Here is a 24,704-nt window from a genome sequence, read left to right on the forward strand (position 1 = left end):
TGTAATGTTATTTACAGTCTGTAATATGCTGCTGTCATCAGGAATCAGAAGCAAGGTCACAGAGTTGTATGTCGGACTGACCTAATCTTGGGATCATCTTAACTTTGGACGCTCTGGTTCCATGGATGTGTTTTTCTTCAGTGGAAGAGGAAGTCCTGAGCCTTTATTAATCAGCATGAAGCTCTTCATGAGCACATCAGCCTGGAGCCTCCTCACCTCAGCAGAACATCTCCTCTTTACACACACCGTGAGTTCAACGCTTTTAATGACTCTAGCTTTCAGTTAGGAATAACTTTCCTTAAGTTTTTAACTCTGTAGGTTTTAACTAATTTCTGCATATTTCTCTAGCATTACCAAATTCAAGTGCACGTTTGAAATAAACATTCTAATCTAAACATTTCATTGTATAAATTCCGTTACAAAGAAATGTTTAGTTGTTTTTTCCAGATTTCTGCTGGGAATCTTGATTTGCATCTATTCAGTGTTACCTTATCAGGGTTTTATGTAGCACTGCATATTAAAATGACATTAAATAAAATGACACTTTTCAATGTTCATCCAACTCATTGGTGATTTATTTCAGTTATATTCAGTTATTCTGAGCTTGTGTAGACTTTTTTTCACCATTGTTCCCACTTTAGATACACATAACTTGGGATTTGAGACATAAAACAAAAGTAATTGCTATTAAGTAAAACATTTTTTTACCAGTGCTGGGAAAAGTTATTTTTAAAAGTAATGCTTTAAAATATTGCATTACTCCCTAAAAAAGTAAATAATTGTGTTTACTTAGAAACCTTTAATGGAAAGTAATGCATCACTTTTCTCAGTTGGGCTGGGCTTGCTTGTTTGTTTTCAAGAAAAGAAAAATAGATAGTAAAAAAGCAGAAGATATATTTTTTAGCAGATTTAAAGGCCCTTTCACACCAAAAGTGAAATGAATAAGGAAAGAGCGCAGCTCAAACAAACCTATCAGCTGTGATGCCATTCTGGATCGCAGAAGAATCAGGAGAAAGTTCAACACTCTTACTTCTGACAATTAAACACAAATGTGATGTCAATTTTGCCTATTAGTTTGGTTGAATTGTATTATCAAAGGTCAACCACAAGGACATTGGTTAATAAAGTGAGATTAAATACATAAAATATAGTTGTGCAATTTCACATATTTAACTATTGCAGGATTGCATAAAAAGTTTGCATATCCCTGTTTTCATTTTGAGGGATACTGAATCTGTTTTGTCTGCAAGTGAGAAGAGTAAATGACACAATGCCTCTGCACTTACTCACTATTTATCTCAACACGGGGACAGGGAATATAAAGTTACTTGCATTATTTATTTTAAAAAATGTATGTTTTGTTGTAATTTTTTAAGTTATGCATTACATTACTAGTTACTTGAAAAAAGTTAGCTGATTACGTAACTCACATTGTTTCAAAAGCTAACTGCTGTTCTTTTCAACTTTCTATTTATCAAAGTATCCTGAAATAAAAGGATTTTTACTGTAAAAAAAATAAAACACTCTTTTTACTGTATTTTGGATCTAATAAATGCCACACTGGTGTGCTTTCAAAAACATTTTTAAAAATCATACCGACCTCAAACTTTTGAATAGTAGGTAATGTTTTAGAGAAATGTTTTTGTGATGAGTGTATGACAGGAAGGCCCTTGCTGCTGCTACCGCATTGCTGAGTTGAGAATGATATTTCATCAGTGCTTTATGATTCTCACAGTTTCACTGAGAGTTTTCTTTTCCTAAAATAGTCTAACACCACATTGCATCAGTATCTTCCCACAGGGGAAGACAGAAAGAAACAGATAAAGTCTTGATCATTCAACACACATGTACAGTAGACGCATAAACACACACCTACTATCTGTCCTTGCCTCTGCATCTGGCAAGATCCACAGATGTATATCTCAGACACACAAAATATCTGTATACTTCAAAATTCTCTGTATTTTCAAATCTAACATTACCATGATCTGTCCTCCAGGCAAACATCAAGACATCTTGTGTCCATCATGCCTAATCTCAATTGGTCCTCTGGAAAGGGCCGTATTCACTTTGCCAAGTCAAACTCAGATCTGTATGAACCACCGAATTTCGAAGCGTTTGACACCAAGCTTGTGACACCAAGAGCACCCAGTAAAGTTCTATTTGTATTCTTATTCATTCATATTCCATTGAGATGTTTGCTGTGAAACAATTGTTCATATGCCAACACATTTACGGGTCAAGGTGTACCCAGCTAAGAGGAGAATCTCGCTCTGTTGTCTTTGCTATTATCTTCACACAAATTGTCAGAGACAGTTAACAACTGCCGAACTGAGCCTAGCTAACAAGGAACGTTCTCAGAAACTTGGCTAATGTTCCGACAAGGTTCTCTCAAAGTTATGACAAATGTTCTTAGTATCATTAACAGAACGTCCATTCAAATCTGGTCTTTAATAATGTTCTCAAAACTTAAACACAAAAACATTATTTATTCTTCGTTCATGTTTTTTTATGTTTATTTTTTTAAATCAGTTAGACGTTTGTCTAACTTATTGCAACACAATCTCATGAAAGTGAGTATCTATACCACGAATGTTATTTTGTATAAAATGCAAGCGAAAACTGCGTAGCATATGTACGCAAAAACTATTTTTGGTGTATAAATGGCACGAGAAATAACATTTGTTGTATAGATACGCACTTTGGTAACACTTTACAATGAGGTTCATTAGTTAACATTAGTTAGCATGTACTAATAATGAACTGCACTTATACAGCATTTATTAAACTTTGTAAATGTTAATTTCAACATTTACTAATACTGTATTAAAATCTTCTTAATATTAGTTAATGCGCTGTGAAATAATATGAACAAACAATGAACAGCTGTATTTTTTTATTTACTAAAGTTAACAAAGATTAACAAATACATTAACAAATGTATTGCTCATGGTTAGTTCATGTTAGTTAAAACATTAACTAATGTTAACTAATGAACCTTATTGTAAAGTTTTACCAACTATTTAAATGTTACAACTTCTTTCAGAATGTTCAGAGGAAAGTAACTTTCCCAGAATGTTTGCAAAATGATAAAATGGAATGTTTCCTTAACATGTGCAACATTTTGAAAACATTTAATAAACTGAACGTTCAGAGAACTTTCACTAATAAAGTTTTCATAACGTTAGGCAAATGTTCTTAGAACATATTTTTGTTAGCTGGGTAGATGCTCATCTATTTTCAGTAACCAATAAGTTTAGAGAAAGGATGCCTTTAAATATCACACCATTTTATATATATATATATATAAATATATATATATCGATTTTTTTTCTGAAACTATTAGTTTATATTCTGTTTAAAACTGCGATAATGTTGGTATTCAAAAGATCATGTACAAGATCATTTCACCTTTTTTGCAGCAACGCAAGCTCTCTCAGTATTGGATGTTGATATGCGTGCAGCAGAGAACAAGAGAGCTCACAAAACCAGTAACTACAAGAACACCAACCTCTTAGTGCGCAGGAATCAAGAATTCCTCATCACCATCAGGTTTGACCAACCCTTCAATAACCAGTGGGACAATGTGCAGATGGAGTTCCTGATTGGTGAGCAGATCTTTTAAACCATATAATTTCCAACCCTCACGAGAAAACTATTTTGCATGAATTTGTACAATGTGCTTCTTACGGAAAATGGTATTTTCTCCACTGTGATACTATGGTAGGATAAACGGACAGCAGAGAGTGGCTGTGCCTCTATAAGGGATAGTTCACGCAAAACTCACATGTCGTTCCAAACCTGTATGACTTTGAGATATTTTGAAGAATGTTGGTAACCAATTGAATTTTGGTGACCTTTGCATTGACAAAAAACTTTAAAATTGAGAAATTTCCCAAAACATATTCTTTAACGTTCCACAAAAGAAAGTCATACAGGTTTGGAAATACACTAAGGCTGAGTCAATGATGACAATTTTCATTTTAGAGTGGACTATCCCTTTAAGAAAAGAGAGTGTGGTGACCCATGGTATTGTGTATACTTAATATTGAACCTGACAAAAGCTGTGGAGGTGCCCACACTGCGGAGGAGAAGGGAAATGATGAAAACAAGACATAAATAGGTCTGAATGACTTGGCTACAAATTGTGAACCAGAAATAGACATACTGAGATGGAATTACATATGTGATGTTTTTAATGCTTGGGAGGAACATGACCATTAATGGACTGGACGTAACTCTCAGACAAACAATGATACCTGAGAAAACATCTGCCTGTCTTCATTAGAGACTTACGTACATCACCCAGAGCGTAGTGCCATGCTGCAGTGAAGTCAAGCTGAATGATTGAAGTGATGCTCCCTTGGCTGTCGCCGCACCATTTAATTCAGTCTCAATGTCAGCTTTGCGTTTATTATTGCCGGCTCAGTTGCTTTCCTGTGGGAAGACGTCCTCGTGAGATTTTGGTCCTCGTTGCTGGAGGCGATCATGAGAGCACCATTGTTTTTGTGTGTGTTTTTTCCCCCTAGCCAGATTTTAACTCAGCTTGGCCAAACATATCAGAGCACTAGGTTTTTTTTTTAACTTATTTTTTTATATGCAATCAAAGTTAGTGGGATCCAGTGTTGTTTTGGACACTGCTGACTTTTAAATTATGAGCAAAAACAGTTCATAAACTGCTTTAAAACATCATTTTTGTTCCATATAAGAAAGAAAGTCATATAAATTATGACAGAATTGTCACTTTTGGCAGGTGAACTATCCTATAAAGAAGTCATATTTCGAAGTCTTGATTTTTTTGGGCTCTACTAGAACAGGTTTTCATGCTTGAATGTTCAAAAAACATAAAAATGTTCCCATATTCTTCATTGTTAGAGCTCCACTCTTCCCAGTCTGTTAGTAACGCTCTGTTAAATTCCCGTCTCTATGAAGCCCCTCCTTCTGAAAAGCACACTCTGCTCTGATTGGTCAGCTGGATCAGTGTGTTGTGATTGCTCAAGTGCTTCGAGAGTGTTTGGGAAATGTCCCGTCCCTTACCATAACCGCCAGTTTCAACAGACTACTAACTAACTCAACCAGGCCCCGCCCCTTTATCTGCATATTAATTATTTAAATGAGGAATATTTGTGACTTGTTCGTTCCCGGAAGAAACTCAAGACTGCAATGGAGGCGTTTCAGGGAGTTCAGAAACACTGACACTGATATAGAGAAGAACTCCCGCTGGAGGGACTTTTCTGACTTTGCAGAGCTTTTTCATGCTCAAACAGCAACATTACACACCAAAGAAAGCTGAAAATGCATAACAGGTTCTCTTTAATACTAGAATATATCTGTCCTCACAGGCAGTACACCTGATGAAAACAAGGGCACCTACATCGTTTTGTCCATCGGAAAAGAGAAACTGGTCGGGCGCTGGAAGAGTCGTGTGGTGGACATACGAGGAAATTATGTGACCGTTGGCGTAACACCAGACGCCAGCTGCATCATTGGCCGGTTCCAAACCTTTATTGTAGTTGTGAGTGATTTTGGAAAACAGCGCACTGCGAGAAACAGTAACACCGATTTCTATGTGCTGTTTAATCCTTGGGACCCCTGTGAGTAAGAGTACAACACTTGCTGCGCTCTGATTTGGATAGCAACAAAGTTTAATATTTTCGATGTGATGATAATGCATGTATCTTGTGTATGTTGCATCAAAGCGGATCAGGTGTACATTCCCAGAGAAAGCGACAGACAGGAGTATGTGATGAATGATGTGGGGATCATCTACAATGGAGAATTCAACAACATTACCTCCCGTTCATGGAACTTTGGACAGGTTGGCAGTTTTCTCGAGCTTGTTCACAGACTGTTCAAACTGACACCTTCATTGAACATTTTATGTGTTTTCCTGTAGTTTGAACAAGGGGTTCTGGATGCCTGTCTTTTGGTCATGGATGTTGGGAAAGTACCACTAATGTACCGTGGAAATGCCACTCAAATAGTTCGGCAAGGATCAGCTCTGGTATGATTGACAAAGAAAAAAAAGAGTTATTATCAAAATGTCAAAAAAGCTTGTTCTATCAAGTTCAGTTGCACTTTTGCTAGAATTATAAAAACAATGCATATATAACAAATATTATAAGTTTATAGGATATAATTTTTTTGGTTTGTTTCTGCATTGTTTAAATTTTTTTAAATTTTCCGACATACTTCATAAGCAACTGGTCTTAAATGAATGCACATGGCGTGTATATTTAGGCTTTTTGTTGTGTTATATTTTCAGATGAACTCCAATGATGATGATGGTGTCCTGGTTGGCAGCTGGAGTGAAGATTACTCCATCGGCACAGCACCGACTGCCTGGACTGGAAGTCCTGAAATCCTGCTCAAATATGCTAGAGGAGGGGGTGTGCCTGTGTGCTTCGCTCAGTGTTGGGTGTTTGCCGGCGTACTGAATACTTGTGAGTATGGCCACTGCAGATTCTTTGTGTTCATTTTGTTGGTTCTGAGATTCAGGCTATTTAGACCTTTGGAAAAAAGACTGTGATGTAATCATGACACTGTGATGGCCCCACCAAGTTATGCGCTGTCTCGGGATCCCTACACGAGTCATCACCAACTTCTGCTCTGCTCATGACAACACGGGCAACCTGAAGACAGACATCGTGCTGGACGAAGACGGGAGAGTGGACCGAAGCCGAACAAGAGATTCAGTCTGGTGAGATACACAAAGCATATGTAACCGGTCCTACTCGACCTGCTCTGAGCGGGATTTGAATCCGGGTCGTGGGAGGCACGCGCGCCAACAAGGACGCTAAAGACCGTGGCCGCTAGCACACTTCTTGAGGCCAGGGGAGTGAGATTTGCACCAACAGCACTTACTGGCCTACGTCCGTTACACATACACAGTCTGATAGGTACACTTTCAGAAAAAAAGGTACAAAAGCTGTCACTGTGGCAGTACTTTTTCAAAAGGTACACCTTTGTACCTAAGAGTGCATATTAGTCCCTCAAAGGTACATATTGGTACCAAAAGTGTACATATTAGTACCTAAATGGTACATATTAGAAGCCCTTTGAAGGGTACTGTCCCAGTGACAGCTTTTGTACCTTTTTTTTGAGAGTGTAAAGACTATTTTTCATACCTCCAAGAGGACTACTAAGAACTACTATATACAGGTTCGTAATTAATATGAATAATGCAAAAAGTATAATTACTTCTAAAGTGAAGATCATGGTAACCCACTAGTAATGACCCAAGTATTACTATTATTGATACTATTATTAATTTGGATCAGTATTCTGAAGTGAAAAACATGAAAACTCCCTAATATTGACTAAAGTCATTGTAAACTTGGAGGGGTTTGTAAAGTATTGGGTAGTAATTACTCAAGTGTTACTACATCCTTTTAAAGAATTACTAATTATTTGGATCAGTATTCTAAAGTGAAGATCATGGTAATCCACTAGTATTAATAATGACTCAAGTGCAACCAAATCCATCAGAAGTAATTACTATCGAAAACCTTACAAAAACATCAAATGTTTACAATGACTTCAGTCATTACTAGGGAGTTATCATGTTTTTCACTTTTGAATAGTGATCCATATAATGTCTAATTCCTTCTGAAGGATTTGTTAATATCAGTCATCAGTCATTACTAGTGATCTTCACTTTGAAATTAATTTTACATTTTTGCATTATTCATATTAATTATGAACCTGTATATAGTAGTTCTTGGTAGTAGCCTGGGAGGTATGAAAAATAGTAGTCATTAATTAGTTAATAGTGAACTACCACATTCGGCTATGCACTATTACTAACTAGTTTGTTAATCTGAGTTTCTTGTTAGTTAATAGTAGTAACTCGAATGTTAATCGTGCATTACTCATTTGTTCCTGTGTAGTTATTTATTAATGCTGGAACAGTATTCTGTGTTACTGGTAATGATGGTTAATTTACTCTAACTCGCACAGGGCCCTGCCCCATGCTTGGAATGGGCTTGATGATGGTTTAATGTTGTTTAGTGACGCGTTTCCATTACAGATTTGCGGTATTCCCGTGAATTTTTTGAGGAATTAAAGAACTCATAACTCGTCTTCTGTCCAAACATACCGCGCGCCCTCTTTAAAGAATGATCGACTTTTACGTACGCCAGGTGACCTGTAATTTCTGTTATTAACTGGCCTTATGTTGATGTTACTGAGGTATGATGTTGAGTTTTTGTATTTCTACTGTGGTTTGTGGGTGTGGGGGGCAGGTTGAGCATTTCTTTAGTTTTTTATGTTTGTAGCCTAGTGTATGTTTGTTTTGTGAGGTTGTTGTGTTTTGTGCTGTATTATTATTCTGTTTGTGTTGTATTATTTGGTTTGTGTTTTTGGAACGCCCTTGAAAATTAGATGTTACACCTCAAGGGGCTATCCTTTCAATAAATTCAAATTCAAATATAATTGCAAAAAAACTGTTTCCATTGCAGTTCTGCGAAATATTCCTTTTTCGAATTGCCTGAAAAACCACCCCATGCCACCGTAAACACTTTTTTTTGCAATATACAGGATTTTTTGTGAAATTTACGTGTTTCTATTGGGCGTATTTTTAATTCGCAATTTCAATTTGCGCAATTTAAAGGGTAATGGAAACGCTAATGTGACTGTATTTCACAGGAACTACCACTGCTGGAACGAGGTGTACATGAAGAGGCCTGATCTGCCTGACAGGTTCTCTGGCTGGCAGGTGATCGACTCCACCCCTCAGGAGACCAGTGATGGTATGATCCTCACACACACACACACAGGCTTTCCTCTAACCTTAACTTTTACAGTTAGGAGACACTATCCCAAGAATAGTTTAGAAAATTGAAATTGGGGTCCCATTACTTATTATATTAGGCAAAAAAGGCAAACATTTTAATGGTGAGTATATCCCATGGTGGGTTAACCATTTAAGCTGTTAACCAAGTTATTGTAAGAAAAATGACTGAACAAAAGTGAACTGTTCATCAATCATTAAAAAACAACATTTGTGCCCAGCTAGCTACTCTTTTTTAGTATTATTATTTAATCAGAACCCTTAGTAAAGGTTTTCATATTTAGATATTTCCATTATTTTTATGATGGGTATATATTGTGGTAACAGGGATGAAAAAAACTGAATAAATGGCTGATAGAAAAGCTCATAATATTTATATTTTACCTACTTAAATGGAGAAACAATATTTTCCAGAGATAAGAGATACCTCCTTTCACTGATCTCTCTCACTCATTAAAGGAGTAGCCTAGTTCACTTTAAAATGATTTACTCACCCTCAAGCCATCCTAGGTGTATATGACTTTCTTCTTTCGGACGAATACAATCGGAGTTATATTAATAAACACACTGACGCTTCCCAGCTTTATAATGACAGTTTATTGCAACCATCAGATTGATATAAGAACTCCACATGGCTACGGGGGGTTAATGAAGGCCTTCTGAAGCAAAGCGATGTGTTTGTTTAAGAAAAATAATCTTTAAAAATATTTAAAACTTTATAAAATAAAATAACTAGCTTCCGGCCAAAATGCTACCCTATTCAGATGCCATGGTATGTCATGGTAGTGTTCATATAGTCATGGTAATAATATTATATATTATTTCCTACCTGTTATGCTATTTGGAACAAATAAAAAATAGTTTTCCTCATTCAGGTCTTTATCGATGTGGCCCAACGTCTGTCAATGCCATCAAAGAGGGAGAGCTCAGCTATCCGTTCGATGCAAGGTTTGTCTTTGCAGAGGTAAGAAACATGTCAATTCTCGTTGATGTTTTAACCTTTAGATTTACAAACCACTTTAGTTTTTAAGATCTTAAAATCTCAGCTGCATATTGCGCTTACAAAATGGAAAAACTCTTTCTTCTGTCTCCAGTTGAACAGTGATGTGATTTACCATCAATCTGATAAGTATGGAAATACACATATCCTCTCTGTGGACACCGCGTATGTGGGAAAGCTCCTTGTGACTAAAAGGGTGAACGCTAACTCCTATGAGGATATCACTTCTAACTATAAATATCCAGAAGGTAAGTTTTATTTGGTCCAATAACACCTGGACAATGGGTTACACTAGTGAAATCTTTCAACCTTCTTCCTGACTCCAGGCAGTGAAAAGGATAAGCAGACCATGAAGAATGCAGAGAATCGTGGCATTCCTACCAGAGATTACTTGCCACCGCCAGAATCAGGAGGAGTGACCCTCGAGCTCAAGGCCGAGACCGTCAAAATTGGCGACAACTTTAAGCTGACGCTGAACATTAACAACCAGACCAGCCGGACCTGCACCGTCAATGCTTCCATCACTGGCTGTGTGGCGTTTTACACAGGCGTCACCAGCACGACTTTTAAGATTGAAAACAAAGCTGCAACTGTGAATCCCCGGAGCAGTGAGTCTGACTTTTCAAGATTGTTGAAGGTTTAACTGTTGCTTTTTTAACCTTTGCCTTTTGGCTTACTTAGTTGGGGAAATTTAATTTAATATTCAACAATATTATTGATCTGCCTGTATTGACACCATTACTGAACTGAGCTGGACGATGACATCACTGTTTTCTCCAGAGCAGCTATATGTATGTGTGTGTATATATATATATATATATATATATATTAAGGGTTTTGTGTATCGTTACACCCCTAATATATATATATAAATTAACTAAATTAATAATTTTTTTACAACAGAAATGATCCATCACTGAACTTGGACTGTGACGCTATTTTCTTCTAGAAACTAACTTTGTTGCATTATTTTTCTGTTATTAATATAGGCCTATTGTAAAAAATGCTATATAAATATAGGTGACTTGACTTGACTTTAGGGCACATGCATTTTAAGAAATAACATTTCTCAGTGTAATTTCTGAAAATCATTTCACAGCCTCAAAACTGCTGATCGATGTTCAAGCTGTGGACTACATGCCCTACCTGGTGGAACAGGCCAACTTGCTCTTTGTGGTGTACGGGCGCATTGTGGAAACCGGACAGACCCTTTCCTCAATGAGAGTTGTCACTCTCCATCCTCCTGAACTCACAATAAAGGTATATGTCCTTCATGACCAATTGTTGAGGAACACATGTGATACTGTACATTTGATCCTTAATGTCATTATAATTCATCGACAGGTGAATGGAATACCCCGGGTTGGCAAGGATCTGATGGTCATCGTGTCATTCCGAAATCCCTATACTTTCATCCTGAAAAACGTTCAGCTCCGCCTTGATGCACCTGGCCTGATACAGACCAGAATTAAAACATACGAGTAAGATGGAATAACCTGTCACATTTATTTTTCCATTATTCAGACATTACCAGCAAGTTATTAGATGATTTATGACATATTAAAATACAATATTTTAATGCTGCCAGATGTCTACAGATCTACAGAGAGGTGTGTGTGTGTGTGTGTGTGTGTGTGTGTGTGTGTGTGTGTGTGTGTGTGTGTGTGTGTGTGTTTGTCCTCCGTCTGTTTGGAGATTTAAGGGATGTCTGAGATTCTATGTTCCATTAGTATTAATAGGACGTTATGCTTTTGAAACAACGTGTAACCTATAAATGTGTATCTTTTCTAATATTCCATGTGAAATTATGGAAATGTACTGGTGGTCCAGTGCAGTCATGTAATCAGATGGTAATACCATAACACCTAATATACACGTTACCATATTCAGATGCCATGGTATGTCATGGTAAAAATAGGTAATCATGGTAGTGTGTATGGTTCTGGTAAAACCTATTTTATGGGGACACATGTAACACAAAGATGTCAATATCCAAAATCTTTGTCGGGATTAATAAAAACAAAAAATTAAAGCTAGTGACATGTGAAGGCCAAGTATGGTAACCCATATTTGGAATTTCTCCGTTACAACCCAACCAAATTAGTGCACACACGAGAAGAAGTGAGTGGTGAACACACCCCAGATAGCAACGTAGTATCAGCCCAGATCTGGCCCACACACACCTGGAGCGCTTGGGGAACAATTGGGGGTTAGATTTGTTTGTTTACCTTGTTTACCTCAAATCAGTAATTTCCTGCCGGTATTGAGAATCGAACCCGCAAACTTTGGGATATCAGTCTGACTCTCTAACTATTAGGCCACGGCTGCCCCTCTTTTTTGTTTGTGATGTTTTTTGAGAATGTAAAAATGCAGAAAGTTTTCTGTGATGGGTAGGGTTGGGTTAGAATATACAGTTTGTACAGAATAAAACTCATGATGTCAATAGAAAGTCCAGCATGTTGTTGTTTCTGCATGCATATACACACTATATCCGTTTCCACTTGCAGGCAGATTCCACCGGGTGGCTCAGTCAAATACACTGAAGCGATCACCCCTCAGACTCCTGGGAGGAAGGTGCTGATTGGCTGTCTGGACTGCGCTGCACTGAGACAGGTCACCAATCAGCTGGAAATCATCGTGCTGTAACGGATTACTGATTGCCACGAGGGAACGAGAGATAAAGGACAGAGGAGAAAGAGAGAGAGGAAGGATTGGAAAGGGTTCCCAGTTCCATTTTATTGTGTTTCTTTGCTTTCTTCCCTAATATTATCAAAATATAAACTAATGTTCTTTTTTTTCTTTACAAAACAATCATAACTGTACCTTCCAAGACTGGATTGTTGAAAATAGGGAGATTTTTAATGAGTACTGTTCACCATCCTGTAGTAAACTTAATGATACCGAGGAATACAAGCATTTTAAGCCAAATCTCAGGAAGCTAAATACCGACAATCAATCATGCGAACGTTTTCTCGTGTGCATGCGAAAATCTGAGAGTGTGAGAAAATGAGCACTATATATGAAATATATAATAAAGGACCATTAAAATTTAGAAAAAAATGTAAAAGATTATCTGAAATTGTTAAATATGACTTGTTTTGGTTGTTTAACTTAATTAACATACTGTGTATTAATAACAATATACTTCTGATTTCATCTGCTACAATGCCATGGACTATGTTTTACTCATGTACACTAACAATAAACCTTTAGCATGAAAGCTTTTATTTTGTTTTATTAAGATTTATTTGTTATTTATACTGCAAATCTTTATTTAGACATTAACACCTCACACCATGATATCATGTTCATTCTTTCAGACCACTGTAAAGGACATATTCAAAATGTTAATGACATTCTGGAAAAATAACCCATTTTACTTTATGTATTTCCTATAGTGAAACGGTAGAGTGGAACTTAATTTACGGTTACATTCATGCATGTGGGAAACGCTTTTATTCAAAACGATTTACATAGCATTTAGCAAACATTTTACATGCACTCCCTGGGAATCAAACCCTGACCTTGGTGTTGCTAACGTCATGATTGAGCAACAAGCTACAGGAATGAACATAGATCATCCATCATAAATTGATTGGATCATAAAAATGGGTGTAACACCAAAATTAAGCCAGGTTGAAGGGGATGGGGTTTGACGAGATTAATTTCATCCGTAAAGATATGCTTTAGCTTATGAAGAAACTAGAGATAGAAGATTGCTTACGCAAATGTAAAATAACACAAACAGTATATCAAAAGCCTAAAGTTAATGAATGAATTGTGGACTCAGGAAAGTTTAACGACTGTGAAGCTTTGGGGCAGTTGATGGACTCAATCTACTCCATCTGTGTTTTGATCACCGTCCTGTATCCCATACGGATGCTTAAATGTGTGGTTGATTGTGATTTAACTTTTCTAACATTAGTTAGTGTGTAATGTTGCTGTTTGAGCATAAACAACATCTTCAAATTCACGACGCTCAAAGTTCAAAACAAAGGGAGATATTTTCTTTTACAGAAATTGCTTTTTAAGGACTACAACAAACGACTGATAGGTAGGCCTACTACACGAGCTTCCTCCCAGGTAAGTAACATCACAAACCCTAAAATGTACATAATAGCTACACATAAAGCTATAGCTATTGCTTAATCAATAAAATGAACTCAAAGTATAGCCTACTTTTTTTGTAAGGGAAGGTATGAGTCTGCATATTGTGACGTTTCCCAAAGATCTAAGCCTATTTTCAAGAAAAAAAAGGAAAGCTCTGCTGACGCATTCGGTGCCTTACGTCATTCAACTCCACTCCCTCCATATTAATCATATTAATGAAACAAGCGTTTAGAACTGTATCTGTAACTGCCGGAATACCCCCTCTACTCCCAACCTCCCCCTCCCCTGAATGAGTCACCACGGAAAACCTCTCAAGCTACTGAGTAATTGGATGGGGACAAACACATTAAATAGGGATTCCCAATGCTGTCGAAATGACAGTTCATTTAACTCTGTTTTCATACGAGCTGCCAATTCACTGAGGAGTTTTTCAGTTTCCCACTAAGACCCGCAGTCTAATATCATTGATCAGGCAAAATATGTGCCTTCTTATCGCTTAAGATATCAATAGGCCTACATATCCATAACTCGTGTTGCACACCTCCGCCACAAGATGGAGACAAAACATGAATAAAAATCTGCTAATGATTGTACTCTTATTGCAATCTCTATAAATTAAATCCATGATATTGCATCCCTCCCTGCATTGCAACACACTATGCAGGGTTTTTTTGTTTGTTTTTTTACGCCTGCGTTATGCAACTGCTCGTTTTTTCTCGAAAGGTTTAACGCACGAATTATAATGCTCATCTAGCTATATGCTCTATGTGACATGTAATCATAAGCTTTACGCGATGACATATACAGTCCGCCATTCATTTGATCTAATGTTGACTAGTAATCATCTATATTGTCAATGACCAACGAAAATCCGATCAGATTGTAAACTGTCCTGAGGGCATCATCAGTCTCTGGGCTCTGTATAGTCTGGACTCTAAATGAAGTGTCAGGGGACCTAATTACTCAGCATCGAGGAGCACACGATCTCTACTCACTGCGAGGGTTCTCCTTCAGCTAGAATGCCCTATGTAACTTTTTAGTATTCTCCTCCTGAAGTCAGTGAAGTCTCTGAAAAAAATTGGTGCGCATCAATACTCAGTACTCATTGGTTGGCTACAAATTCCGCTGACGTCAGCGGGTGAGAACTTTTTTTTTCCCAGTGATACAGACATCACTACATTTCTCTCAGTTGTAACGTAACTCATTTCAGCCCATATAAAATGATTTCTCATCTTTCAGATTCCATATCATTTTCAGTAATACCTCCAGATTATAACATAGCCATGCCATGCAGATGAAGCAGAGTCATTTCGTGCATTCTTTATCGCCCATAGAATAAAAAAACGCATCCAACAATGACTCAAAATAATGCACACTTAAGCCCTGATGATGACAAGTACGTCATTTATTAGTATCATATCTTTAAAAAAATTAATAAATTAAAATAATGCAACATGGATACTGTAATGTAAAGTATGATTTTATAGCTATATTTTTTTTCTTTGAGCATCTTTATCAACTTCTTTATTTTGTATTATAAAGGATTTTGTATTATAGGGTCAATGACATGACGTGCATTTTGTGTCTAAGTGCATTATTTCTTTTTTAAATAATTTGATAAATGCATGACCTATTTATTCTAGGCCTATATAGATATACCCTATTTAGTTCGAATGAATTTCTAGTACATTTCAATATATTTTATATTTTGTTATCTTAAACCCCCAAAATGTCAGATGGGGCAACTGTCTGAACAAATGAACAGAAAACTAGGCCTATTTAAAATGGTGTCTTAATAAAAAACTAAATACTATGGCATCATTTTAGGATTTGAAACCTTTTTTTTTAAATCTTTTTTCTTTTTATTAAATATCAGTAGATTTCTCTCAAATACTGCTAAGAACTGTTCAACTATGGTAGGTTGGTTCACTTTCCATGTCAGTTGGTACAACTAGTTGGCCTAAATACATACAAAATAAAATAAATTGTGAATATAAACACTTTGAAATGTTATTTAACAACTGAAACTTGTTTAAACACTGTTCATGACTCAAAAATATCCATTACTTTTTTTTAAAAGATACAACAACCAAAAAAAAAAACCAAAAAAAAACTTTTTGAAGCTTTATTTGTCAAAGACCGAGCTATGTTCACCACCTTGACACCAAACATTTCTATATAATAGTTGGTGGGATAAAGGGTTAGCGGGCCAAAAAGTAACACGGGACAAGCGCTAAATGCAAGTAGCCTAAACATCTGCGTAGCAAGTATATGAAACGGTGTCACTCACCATTTTTATGAATTGGGAATTCATTTCGTTACTTGCGTGCTGTGTATAAAGTCAAAATATCCGAAGCTGGCACACAGAAAGCCTTTGAGCTCTCTTTCATGTTTTTACAAATCACACAAAATTATCTAAAAAACATAGAAGTATCCTAGTAAACATAGTACGTTATGTCTTAATTGAATGTACACAGTTGAGAAAGTAAACACTTATGTACAGTTTCATTATTTTAGATAAGTGACAGCAGCCTAATATTCCTGTTGCTGTCATTTTTTAATGTTAATCAAACAACAAAGGACAAAGAAAGAAATCATTCACTGCTCTTGACTGAATAACTTCGGTAAATTTAACAAGGATGAATTAATAAGGATGTTTAATCTATACAGTATAAAGACTAGGCAGTTATTTTACTTTTGCTTACTTTATTCAATTTCTGTTCCTGAAAAATACTGTTAGACCTAAAAACCTGAAAAGCACTGTTTATATAATTTATATCTTTTCATTTTATATCTTTCACTTATATCTTAAAGCTTTGCTTTTTGGTTATTTGTTTTTATAATTACTACTGACTGTTTACTTGTCTTTAATAATGTTTTCAATTTGTATTAGTTAGGCTAGTAAGATGTGGTATCGAAATTGGAATAAAGAATAGTGCATATCATTGGTAGGCCTATCTACAATTTCGGTGTTATAAGTGCATGTTTTTGCAAAAACAGTTTCATAGTCGTAAAAAAAACATTTTCTCAAGTTACCAGCCATTGACAGGTGTGGCAAAAAGTTTATAAGGATATAAGTCTGGATATAAGTCTCAGACTCTCAGGTGTTAAAAGTGTCGATATATAGGCCTAATTTTCACGATGCACCAAAAATATCCCGTCCATTATCCTTAAAATACTACAGTCTGCTTCGTTTACCTCGTTTCACCTCAGACAGACCTTGGTAACCTTGCTGGTGTGTTTAAGTCATAAACAAATCATCAATAACGATTAGTGCTGAGGTAATAAGACTCAAGAAAAAATGTGGGCACTTAAATAATCATATGGCTACTGCAAAAACTGCTCGGGGCAGGGTCACATTTCCATAAATTATCCTACAAATCAATAAATTACAGTATGGATCTTACACAATGCATCACAGTCATCTCGATTAAAAGGAAGTAGCCTGCTATATGGCCTATAGGCTAACCAACCTCAAGCAACCTGGCGATATATCTATCTATCAAAATTCACTCTAAGCACCCCGGAGCAATGAAGTCTGCACGTGCATCCATATGTGGGTCACGGGTCCACGTGTGAGCTTCATGCAGGAGGCTGTAGCCTATAGGTGAGACCACCAGAGAGCAGATATATGTGGACATCTCCGCAATCCCTGAAATACCAGTACAGTGGAGAGGGGGAGAAGAAGGGAAGAGGGCCAGCCCGGTCTAGCGAATGAGAAAATAGAGAAGTGGGGAGTCCGACGGTGAATTTTACGTCAAGCTTGAGATGTGGGCGTGAAGCAGAGAGAGAGAAAAAAAACACACACGAGGCATTACCACCTTCTCTTAACGGGGTGCACCATTTCACTTCTCTGCGCCTCGCCGACAGCGGGAAAAACCCAGAGTTTCTGAAGATCTGCAAGAACTAAACAGCGATGTTCAGCGCGCAGATTTCACAATCTTTTCCCCTCACAACAATCTAAAATTGTATATAGTCCAATGGTTTTTCTGGACGTAGGATGGGATTAACTTTGTCTGGAAGATATATTTCATTGTTTCTTGCTGTTCAAATAGGTAAGTAGATTATTTCTGTCGTAGTGTATTTTGGGATGGGCTGATTTTTCCTTTTTAATCTTGATTTTTTTTCATAGATACCTTGACACTTCTAATTCGTAGTTAATGCTATTTAAGGGTGGCTACATTTCGTTATATGCCGTTATGTTGGTTGTATAGCCTATGTGTAGAGTGTATGTTGGTGGATATTTTAATTGTAGTGCTACTGTCCCGACTGCGATTCAAAGGTTTGCCAGTGGCTAGAGATCTGGGTCTTGTATTTTAAATGCATGACATTGGGGCAATATTGCATTGCCTCTTCATTCAATGTTGGAGACTGTTCCGAGAAATAAAGCCCTGTACATCGTATTGGAGCAAGTTGGCGAAAGTATGGGATCAGCCGAACCTCTCCGCAATGAATTAGATTCAAACCAATATTTAAAAAAAAATCGGGAAAAATGCATTAATGTAGCCTAATTGCATTAACAGATTTAACTTGCAAAGGCTAAGTTTTTTAGATGGATCATGCCTTTTATATGGTAGCCTACCATGTGTCTCTTTACAAATTACACAAGCAAACACTATCATTTAATTGTAATTTCTTGAAAATCAATTGGTGTGAGATTGCTGTTTTAGAATTTACATAAGAATGCAGGACATATTTTTGTAATATTGTGCGTTTTTAAATGCTTTCTTGTTAGTGCTGTTGCAGGGCTCTGCGATGAAAATGTTGTGCATTTAGGATGAAATCTAGCGATGTATTTTTTTTTGTGAAAAGCTGTTACCGTTACCTAGTTGAACTACATTAATTTGCCATAAGCCCCTCCTGACTTCATTGAACAGATTATGCTTGACACTGACAGGGTCTAGTAAAGTGGTCGTGACTCGTGAACACTAGTACAGTAGGATAGGTGAGTCTATATTAGATGCTCAGTTGTTTCTAAATATAGATCATCGTGCCTAAAACGAAATGGTTTAATAATTCAATGTTTGTTCGCAGTGCTATCTTTTGTGACTGTTAATTCCAGTAAAGCAAACAAAGACATCGATATTTTAAATATATGAAATCTTCCCATTAATAAATGGTTTTACATAGCTATCTGTATGAGCATCTTTGTATTTCGCATCCTCATATCCGCCATGTTGAGGTCTGAATATTTCAATTATTTTGATTTAAAAAAAAACATTACGAGGCAGATACCATAAATCAATTCAGCGCATTTACGCATTTCGTTTTTTTCGGTATGGTATTATTTTGTAGGAATATGGTTGTAGTGTTGAATATAGCTACACGCTTCGTGTTGAAGAAAAGGGCGACCTGTCCGCGAAATCACAGTTATATTTCGTTATGTAAGCTTTCATCTGTGCGGCATTACTCAGTAACACATTTAATCCACTATGCCTGAAATCAATATTATCCTTAATTTAATATGATCATCTTAAGTGTGCATTATTTTGAGTCATTGTTGGATGCGTTTTTTTATTCTATGGGCGATAAAGAATGCACGAAATGACTGTGCTTCATCTGCATGGCATCAGCAGAGACTATTTACCGTTTACGAAAAATTAGATACAGAATAACAACAATGATTGCATCTTTATTTTATTTTCGTTTGTATTTATCGTATATTGATTGTATAATATAGGAATGCATATAACCAGTAGCATATTAAATAATGTATATGGCATGTAATGCCTATAAATCACATATACAACGTATAGCAAATGTTGGGACATAGGCCTATCATATAATAACTGTAGAATAATCTAGGTAGGCTATACCCACATATAATAGAATACAGTTAAATATAGCATGCACTGTATTTAATAGCTAATGGATCATATAGCATGAAATGGATATAAAGCAATTTAGGGGGATTGCAGAGGATATAGTGCACTTACACACTACATAATGCACATCTTATTACTGTAGTGTATCGACGCAGAATATGTACTGCATACAATTTAGGCACACATATATGCAAAGGATTTGATAGGGACATATAGGCGCGCGAGCGCGCGTGTGTGTGTGTGTGTGTGTGTGCGCGCTATTCTGTGGTTAATGGGCAGAGGCACGGCCTGATTTGGACAGTGCAACAACTTAATTAATTCAAGATCTGGTTGTTTAACAAACCTGAGACACCACTGGCGTTTATGGTTCGTTAAGCAAAGGGATCTGGTCAATTGATCAGGTTGTGACTTTCCGGTCCAACATAAAGATCGAAATGAAGTGGGAAGGAAAGCATCCGTGTCCATATCTTCTCATTTCCCCCCTAATAGATCTGTCATCAAAAAACAGACTATTTTCTAGATGTGTAAAAAAAGGGGAGGGGGAGTACAAATCACTCAGAATGAAAATCTCACCTCACACAAGCCCACACACACCCCACCCTCATGTACAGCATTACATCATCGTTTGTCCACGCGCGCCACCCTCATGCTCAACACACATATTATTCTAGTGAACACACACACACACACACACACACACACACACACACACACACACACACACACACACACACACACACACACACACACACACACACACACACACACACACACACACACACACACACACACACACACACTGACAGATGAGCGGAAAACAGAAAATACAACAGCTAATAATTAAAAATCCTGAACGAGCATAGCCTGAGTGTATCGCAACAAATTAAATTCTAAAAAAATGAACGCTATTCTGGAAGAGTCAGATGATAGAAATTAACGATTTTTTTAATCGTTTTTTTTTATTTTTATTTTATTTAAATAGGCTACATTAAAAAAATAACCCTTTCTCGTTTTCCAGCCTATCTGCTGCAGGCAGTTCGAGCGGCTGGGAAATGTGAAACAGTGTTCAAAGGTTTCTCCAACTGCCTGCTTCAACTAGGAGACAACATGGCCAACTATCCACAGGAGCTGGACGAGCAGGAAAACCTTAAGACCATCTGCACGTAAGGGAACCATGCACACACACACACACACACACACGCACGCACGCACGCACGCAAACACACACGCACGCACGCACGCACGCACACACACACACACACACACACACACACACACAGATGAAATTTACTGGTGTGAGGGTGGGGAGAAAGGGGGAACAGGGGCCAGATGGCACAAGGGGCCCTTGTTTAATTCGACAGCAGAAATAGAGCCGTGCAGACGCTATGCGCTATTCACATTTCTCCAGTTAATTACAATTAGATGAACCATCTCTACACGCCAAGGCCGAAGGTCAGCATCCATAATTGGATCAGATCGGGCGGTAATGTGCGATTATTGTAAGCGATCCTCCCTATAAAATAACCGGTTATTTTACAGCCTCTACTGAGGGAATCAAAACGCAACAGTATCTTATTACAGGGACTGGATATACTCTTCCTTTCCTTCTCCATTTTCCCCTGAAATGATTTCTGTTTGAACTTCTAAATATAGTCTCCAACCCGATTTTAGATAGCATAATTCAGTTTTTAATCATATTTTCGTATTAAACAATATTAGATAAATTAAAAAATTAAAAAGAGATGTGCAAAGGGGCTGATACTCAATTTAATTTCCATACACACCAAAGCTCAAGCAAAACATTGAAATGTAACACTATCTTTGTCTGACTTGAAAGCATTTCCTGTTGGAAATATGTTATTTTATTGAACTATATTATGTTCTGTTCTGCTCTGCTATTCTATTCTATTCTATTCTATTCTATTCTATTTTAGTTTAATTGGAACATGGCTAATTGTGACCATGCGCATGTCCATTTGTAGATGCAGGGTTTAGAATGAGGGTGTGTGTTCCTCCTGAAATAAATGAATAAGTGATGGGCTGGAGGAAGGGGGTGGGGCGCAGGAGGGGAGTTGAGAGAGAGAGAGAGAGAGAGAGAGAGATGGGGAGGGCACTAGAAGTCACGTGATATGGAGATTTTCCCTTGCGAGCCGCATTACAACTCGGGTTTCCCTCGTGCCCTCTCCTCCTTCACGTGGCTTCATGAGGACATGCAGTTGCTAGAAGGATTCATGCATACGACTATGAATTATATCAGCGCTTCTAATAATTCTATAGTAAATTGTAGCTATTTATATTTGTTGGTGCAACTTTCTTTTTAAATATATATAGGCCTACTTTTCAAATGCACATGCACAATCAAAACGTCTGAATAATCATATTCAAATGCATGCGAAATTGATGTAGATTTTCTAATAAAATGCGATGTTTAAGTATTTACTTCATGTTATCTGTGTGGTTCTTTTAAAAACAAATGAAAACGGACGTTCAATTTTGTTTACAAATCACAAATGCATAAACCGAAATTGAGCGTTTTCTAAACGGAAAGCAATGCGAATCCCAAAACTAGGCTAGGCTACTTTTCACATATGCCACATGATTAAAAAAAAAAAGACCAAAAGAGAAATATTTCTTTCCACTATTTTTATTTTCACTAATTAGGACTTTTATAAAAATAAAAAAATCATAATAATAATAGGAAATAATATGTTTAGATTGAATAGCCTATAAGCGTGACTCAAACCAGACATGAATAATGATTTTCTTTCTTTTGAAACATTTGACTTGCAGTTACTGGGATGATTTCCACTCATGCGCGACCACTGCTCTGGCAGACTGTCAGGAAGGAGCCACAGATCTGTGGGAGAAGCTGAAAAAAGAGTCCAGAAACTTGGAGTTTCGCGGCAGCTTGTTTGAACTGTGTGCGGGAGGGAACGGCGCGAGCAGATCTGCGGTTCCGTTCTGCGTGACGCTCATCCTGAGCGCGCTCTCGGTGCTCGTCACGTGGATGCAGTTTTAACCCACGGGAACAGAAGAGAGGGCGAAAAAGAAGAAGAAGAAGAAGAAGAGAGAGAGAGAGAGAGAGAGAGAGAGAGAGAGAGAGAGAGAGAGAGAGAGAGAGAGAGAGAGAGAGAGAGAGAGAGAGAGAGAGAACCATCAACACAAGAATAAAAGAAGAAGAAGAATTAATGACGATGAAAATTCATCCTCACCCAAATGGATTTATATGCTTATTTCATCTGGAGAACAAGACGTTTTTTTTGCAAGAGACAATGGCAAGAAGAAGTCTTCTGGGAATGCTCAAGCACATTTGCCTGACTCTGGGTCGATTATGAAATATTTATCAGATATTGAGTTTCGGCCTGAATTTCTGAAAGCGTAGTATTTTATAACATTATCGTCTGTTATGAATGAATTATTATTATTACTGTAGGCTTTTTACATTCTCAACGGCCATCATATAGAAATATATATTAGGAATATTCTCTCATCAGTTTGTTTTATGCTCTCTGTCAATATTTTGTTTTCATTTATCAAATTTATTTTAGTCAAGCCAAGTATATGGATGTGTTGATGGCTGGGGTAAGATGAACCACCAATACAGAAAAATATAGGGAGCTATAAATAATTATAATAATAATAAATAAACCTCAGGAATGACTACAGGCATATATTTAATGGAATACACGAGAACAGAGAAATAATATATTTAAAAGATTTATTATAGAACAAATAAGTGTCAAATGTAGCCATGAAAAGGCTGTGAGGTGAGTTGACTGTTGCCGTTCCCCTCCAAAAATGTTATTCTATTCCATTCAAAGAATATTTGTCTCTTTTTATATAGGACACATAACAGCATAAAGGCGACACTTTACATTACAGTGTCCATGTTGCATATATCAATGTGTAACATACAAGCAGCTCCAGAAAATAAGTGCAGTAGCCTACATCAACGTGGTTCATAATGACGCAGTAATTACACTAGGCCTGTATTTCTCCCGACAGTATCGTAGCACGAAAATATCTGGACCTTGACATTAATAGATGGATGAAGTGAATTTTGCTAGCTTTATTTGATGTTGCCAAGGCATAGACCACGTTTCACTGCCTTCAGAAGATGTTTGTTCGTTGTTTGTTCGTTTCTGGGGATGTTGCATATGAAATACCTGAATATTCAAAATCATACAAGAAAATAAGAGCTGTATGTGAAATGAAAAGAGAGATACTTTAACAGAAACAGATTGATTATACAGGTAAATAAAATAGACTGCTAAAAAGAAGTATTTAAATAAAAACAGTTACTGTTTGAAAGATATTTGTGTTGTTTTTATTGGTAACCTGATTGCAACCCGTATAAAATATATTTTATATCTAATTTCGCCGATACAACTCATATCTGCGTCAGTTAATAAGGAGCAATAATTAGGCTAATAATGGCCAGAACCGATAGGTGCACGTGCACTTAAAGGATTCAGTTTCTCTTCCAGCGCCTCGAAAGCACGTGAACGCGAAGACGTAGGCCTATTGTTTCATTATTAATAAGGTGGCAGAGAGAGAGTCATTTCGTATTGATTCTCCAGTGCGCAGAATATAAGGCGCCTGTCTGAGCGAAAACAACCACCAGATTGAAAAATGGTAGTCGAGGGAATTCTTGAGAATATATTCTGAAAACACGAGAAATATTGTCTATTAGCCTACCTTTTCAAGAGTCGACTGACCTTTCCTATATTTAAGTCAGTGACAAATAAATATGTCGACGTGACAAACAAAAGAGAAAAAATGTAGCAATTTAAAACGCACACACGCACACACAGACACACATAGCCTACACACACACATTTTCAGCAAAAAAGTACTAAACTAATTACCTTGCAGTGCACATAAGTGTAGGCCTACACAACATAGGCTACTTTTTGCAAGGTATACATAAATAAATTAATAAAATATCCTGATGTTTTTAAGTCATGAATATCAAGAC

The 24,704-nt window shown here is 36.9% G+C and overlaps 2 protein-coding genes across 2 annotated transcripts; both read left to right on the forward strand.

Moving 5' to 3' along the window:
* Positions 1–206: 206 nt before the first annotated feature.
* On the forward strand, positions 207–13,002 carry LOC143752282 (coagulation factor XIII A chain-like). The gene is made up of 15 exons (XM_077245419.1): positions 207–247; positions 2,000–2,151; positions 3,423–3,608; positions 5,343–5,594; positions 5,700–5,818; positions 5,897–6,004; positions 6,266–6,443; positions 6,562–6,700; positions 8,647–8,750; positions 9,667–9,755; positions 9,886–10,039; positions 10,118–10,399; positions 10,891–11,051; positions 11,136–11,272; positions 12,299–13,002. The coding sequence occupies exons 2-15, from the start codon at positions 2,028–2,030 to the stop codon at positions 12,435–12,437; spliced, it is 2,172 nt and encodes a 723-aa protein (XP_077101534.1). The 5' UTR covers positions 207–247; positions 2,000–2,027; the 3' UTR covers positions 12,438–13,002.
* A 4,580-nt stretch (positions 13,003–17,582) lies between these two features.
* On the forward strand, positions 17,583–24,037 carry nrn1a (neuritin 1a). The gene is made up of 3 exons (XM_077245420.1): positions 17,583–17,956; positions 20,745–20,889; positions 22,517–24,037. The coding sequence occupies exons 1-3, from the start codon at positions 17,902–17,904 to the stop codon at positions 22,743–22,745; spliced, it is 429 nt and encodes a 142-aa protein (XP_077101535.1). The 5' UTR covers positions 17,583–17,901; the 3' UTR covers positions 22,746–24,037.
* The last annotated feature ends 667 nt before the right edge of the window (positions 24,038–24,704 follow it).

The sequence above is a fragment of the Siphateles boraxobius genome, unplaced genomic scaffold (assembly GCF_051911475.1).
Source record: "Siphateles boraxobius isolate OS27281-9 unplaced genomic scaffold, OSU_SipBor_1 26, whole genome shotgun sequence".
NCBI lineage: Eukaryota > Metazoa > Chordata > Actinopteri > Cypriniformes > Leuciscidae > Siphateles > Siphateles boraxobius.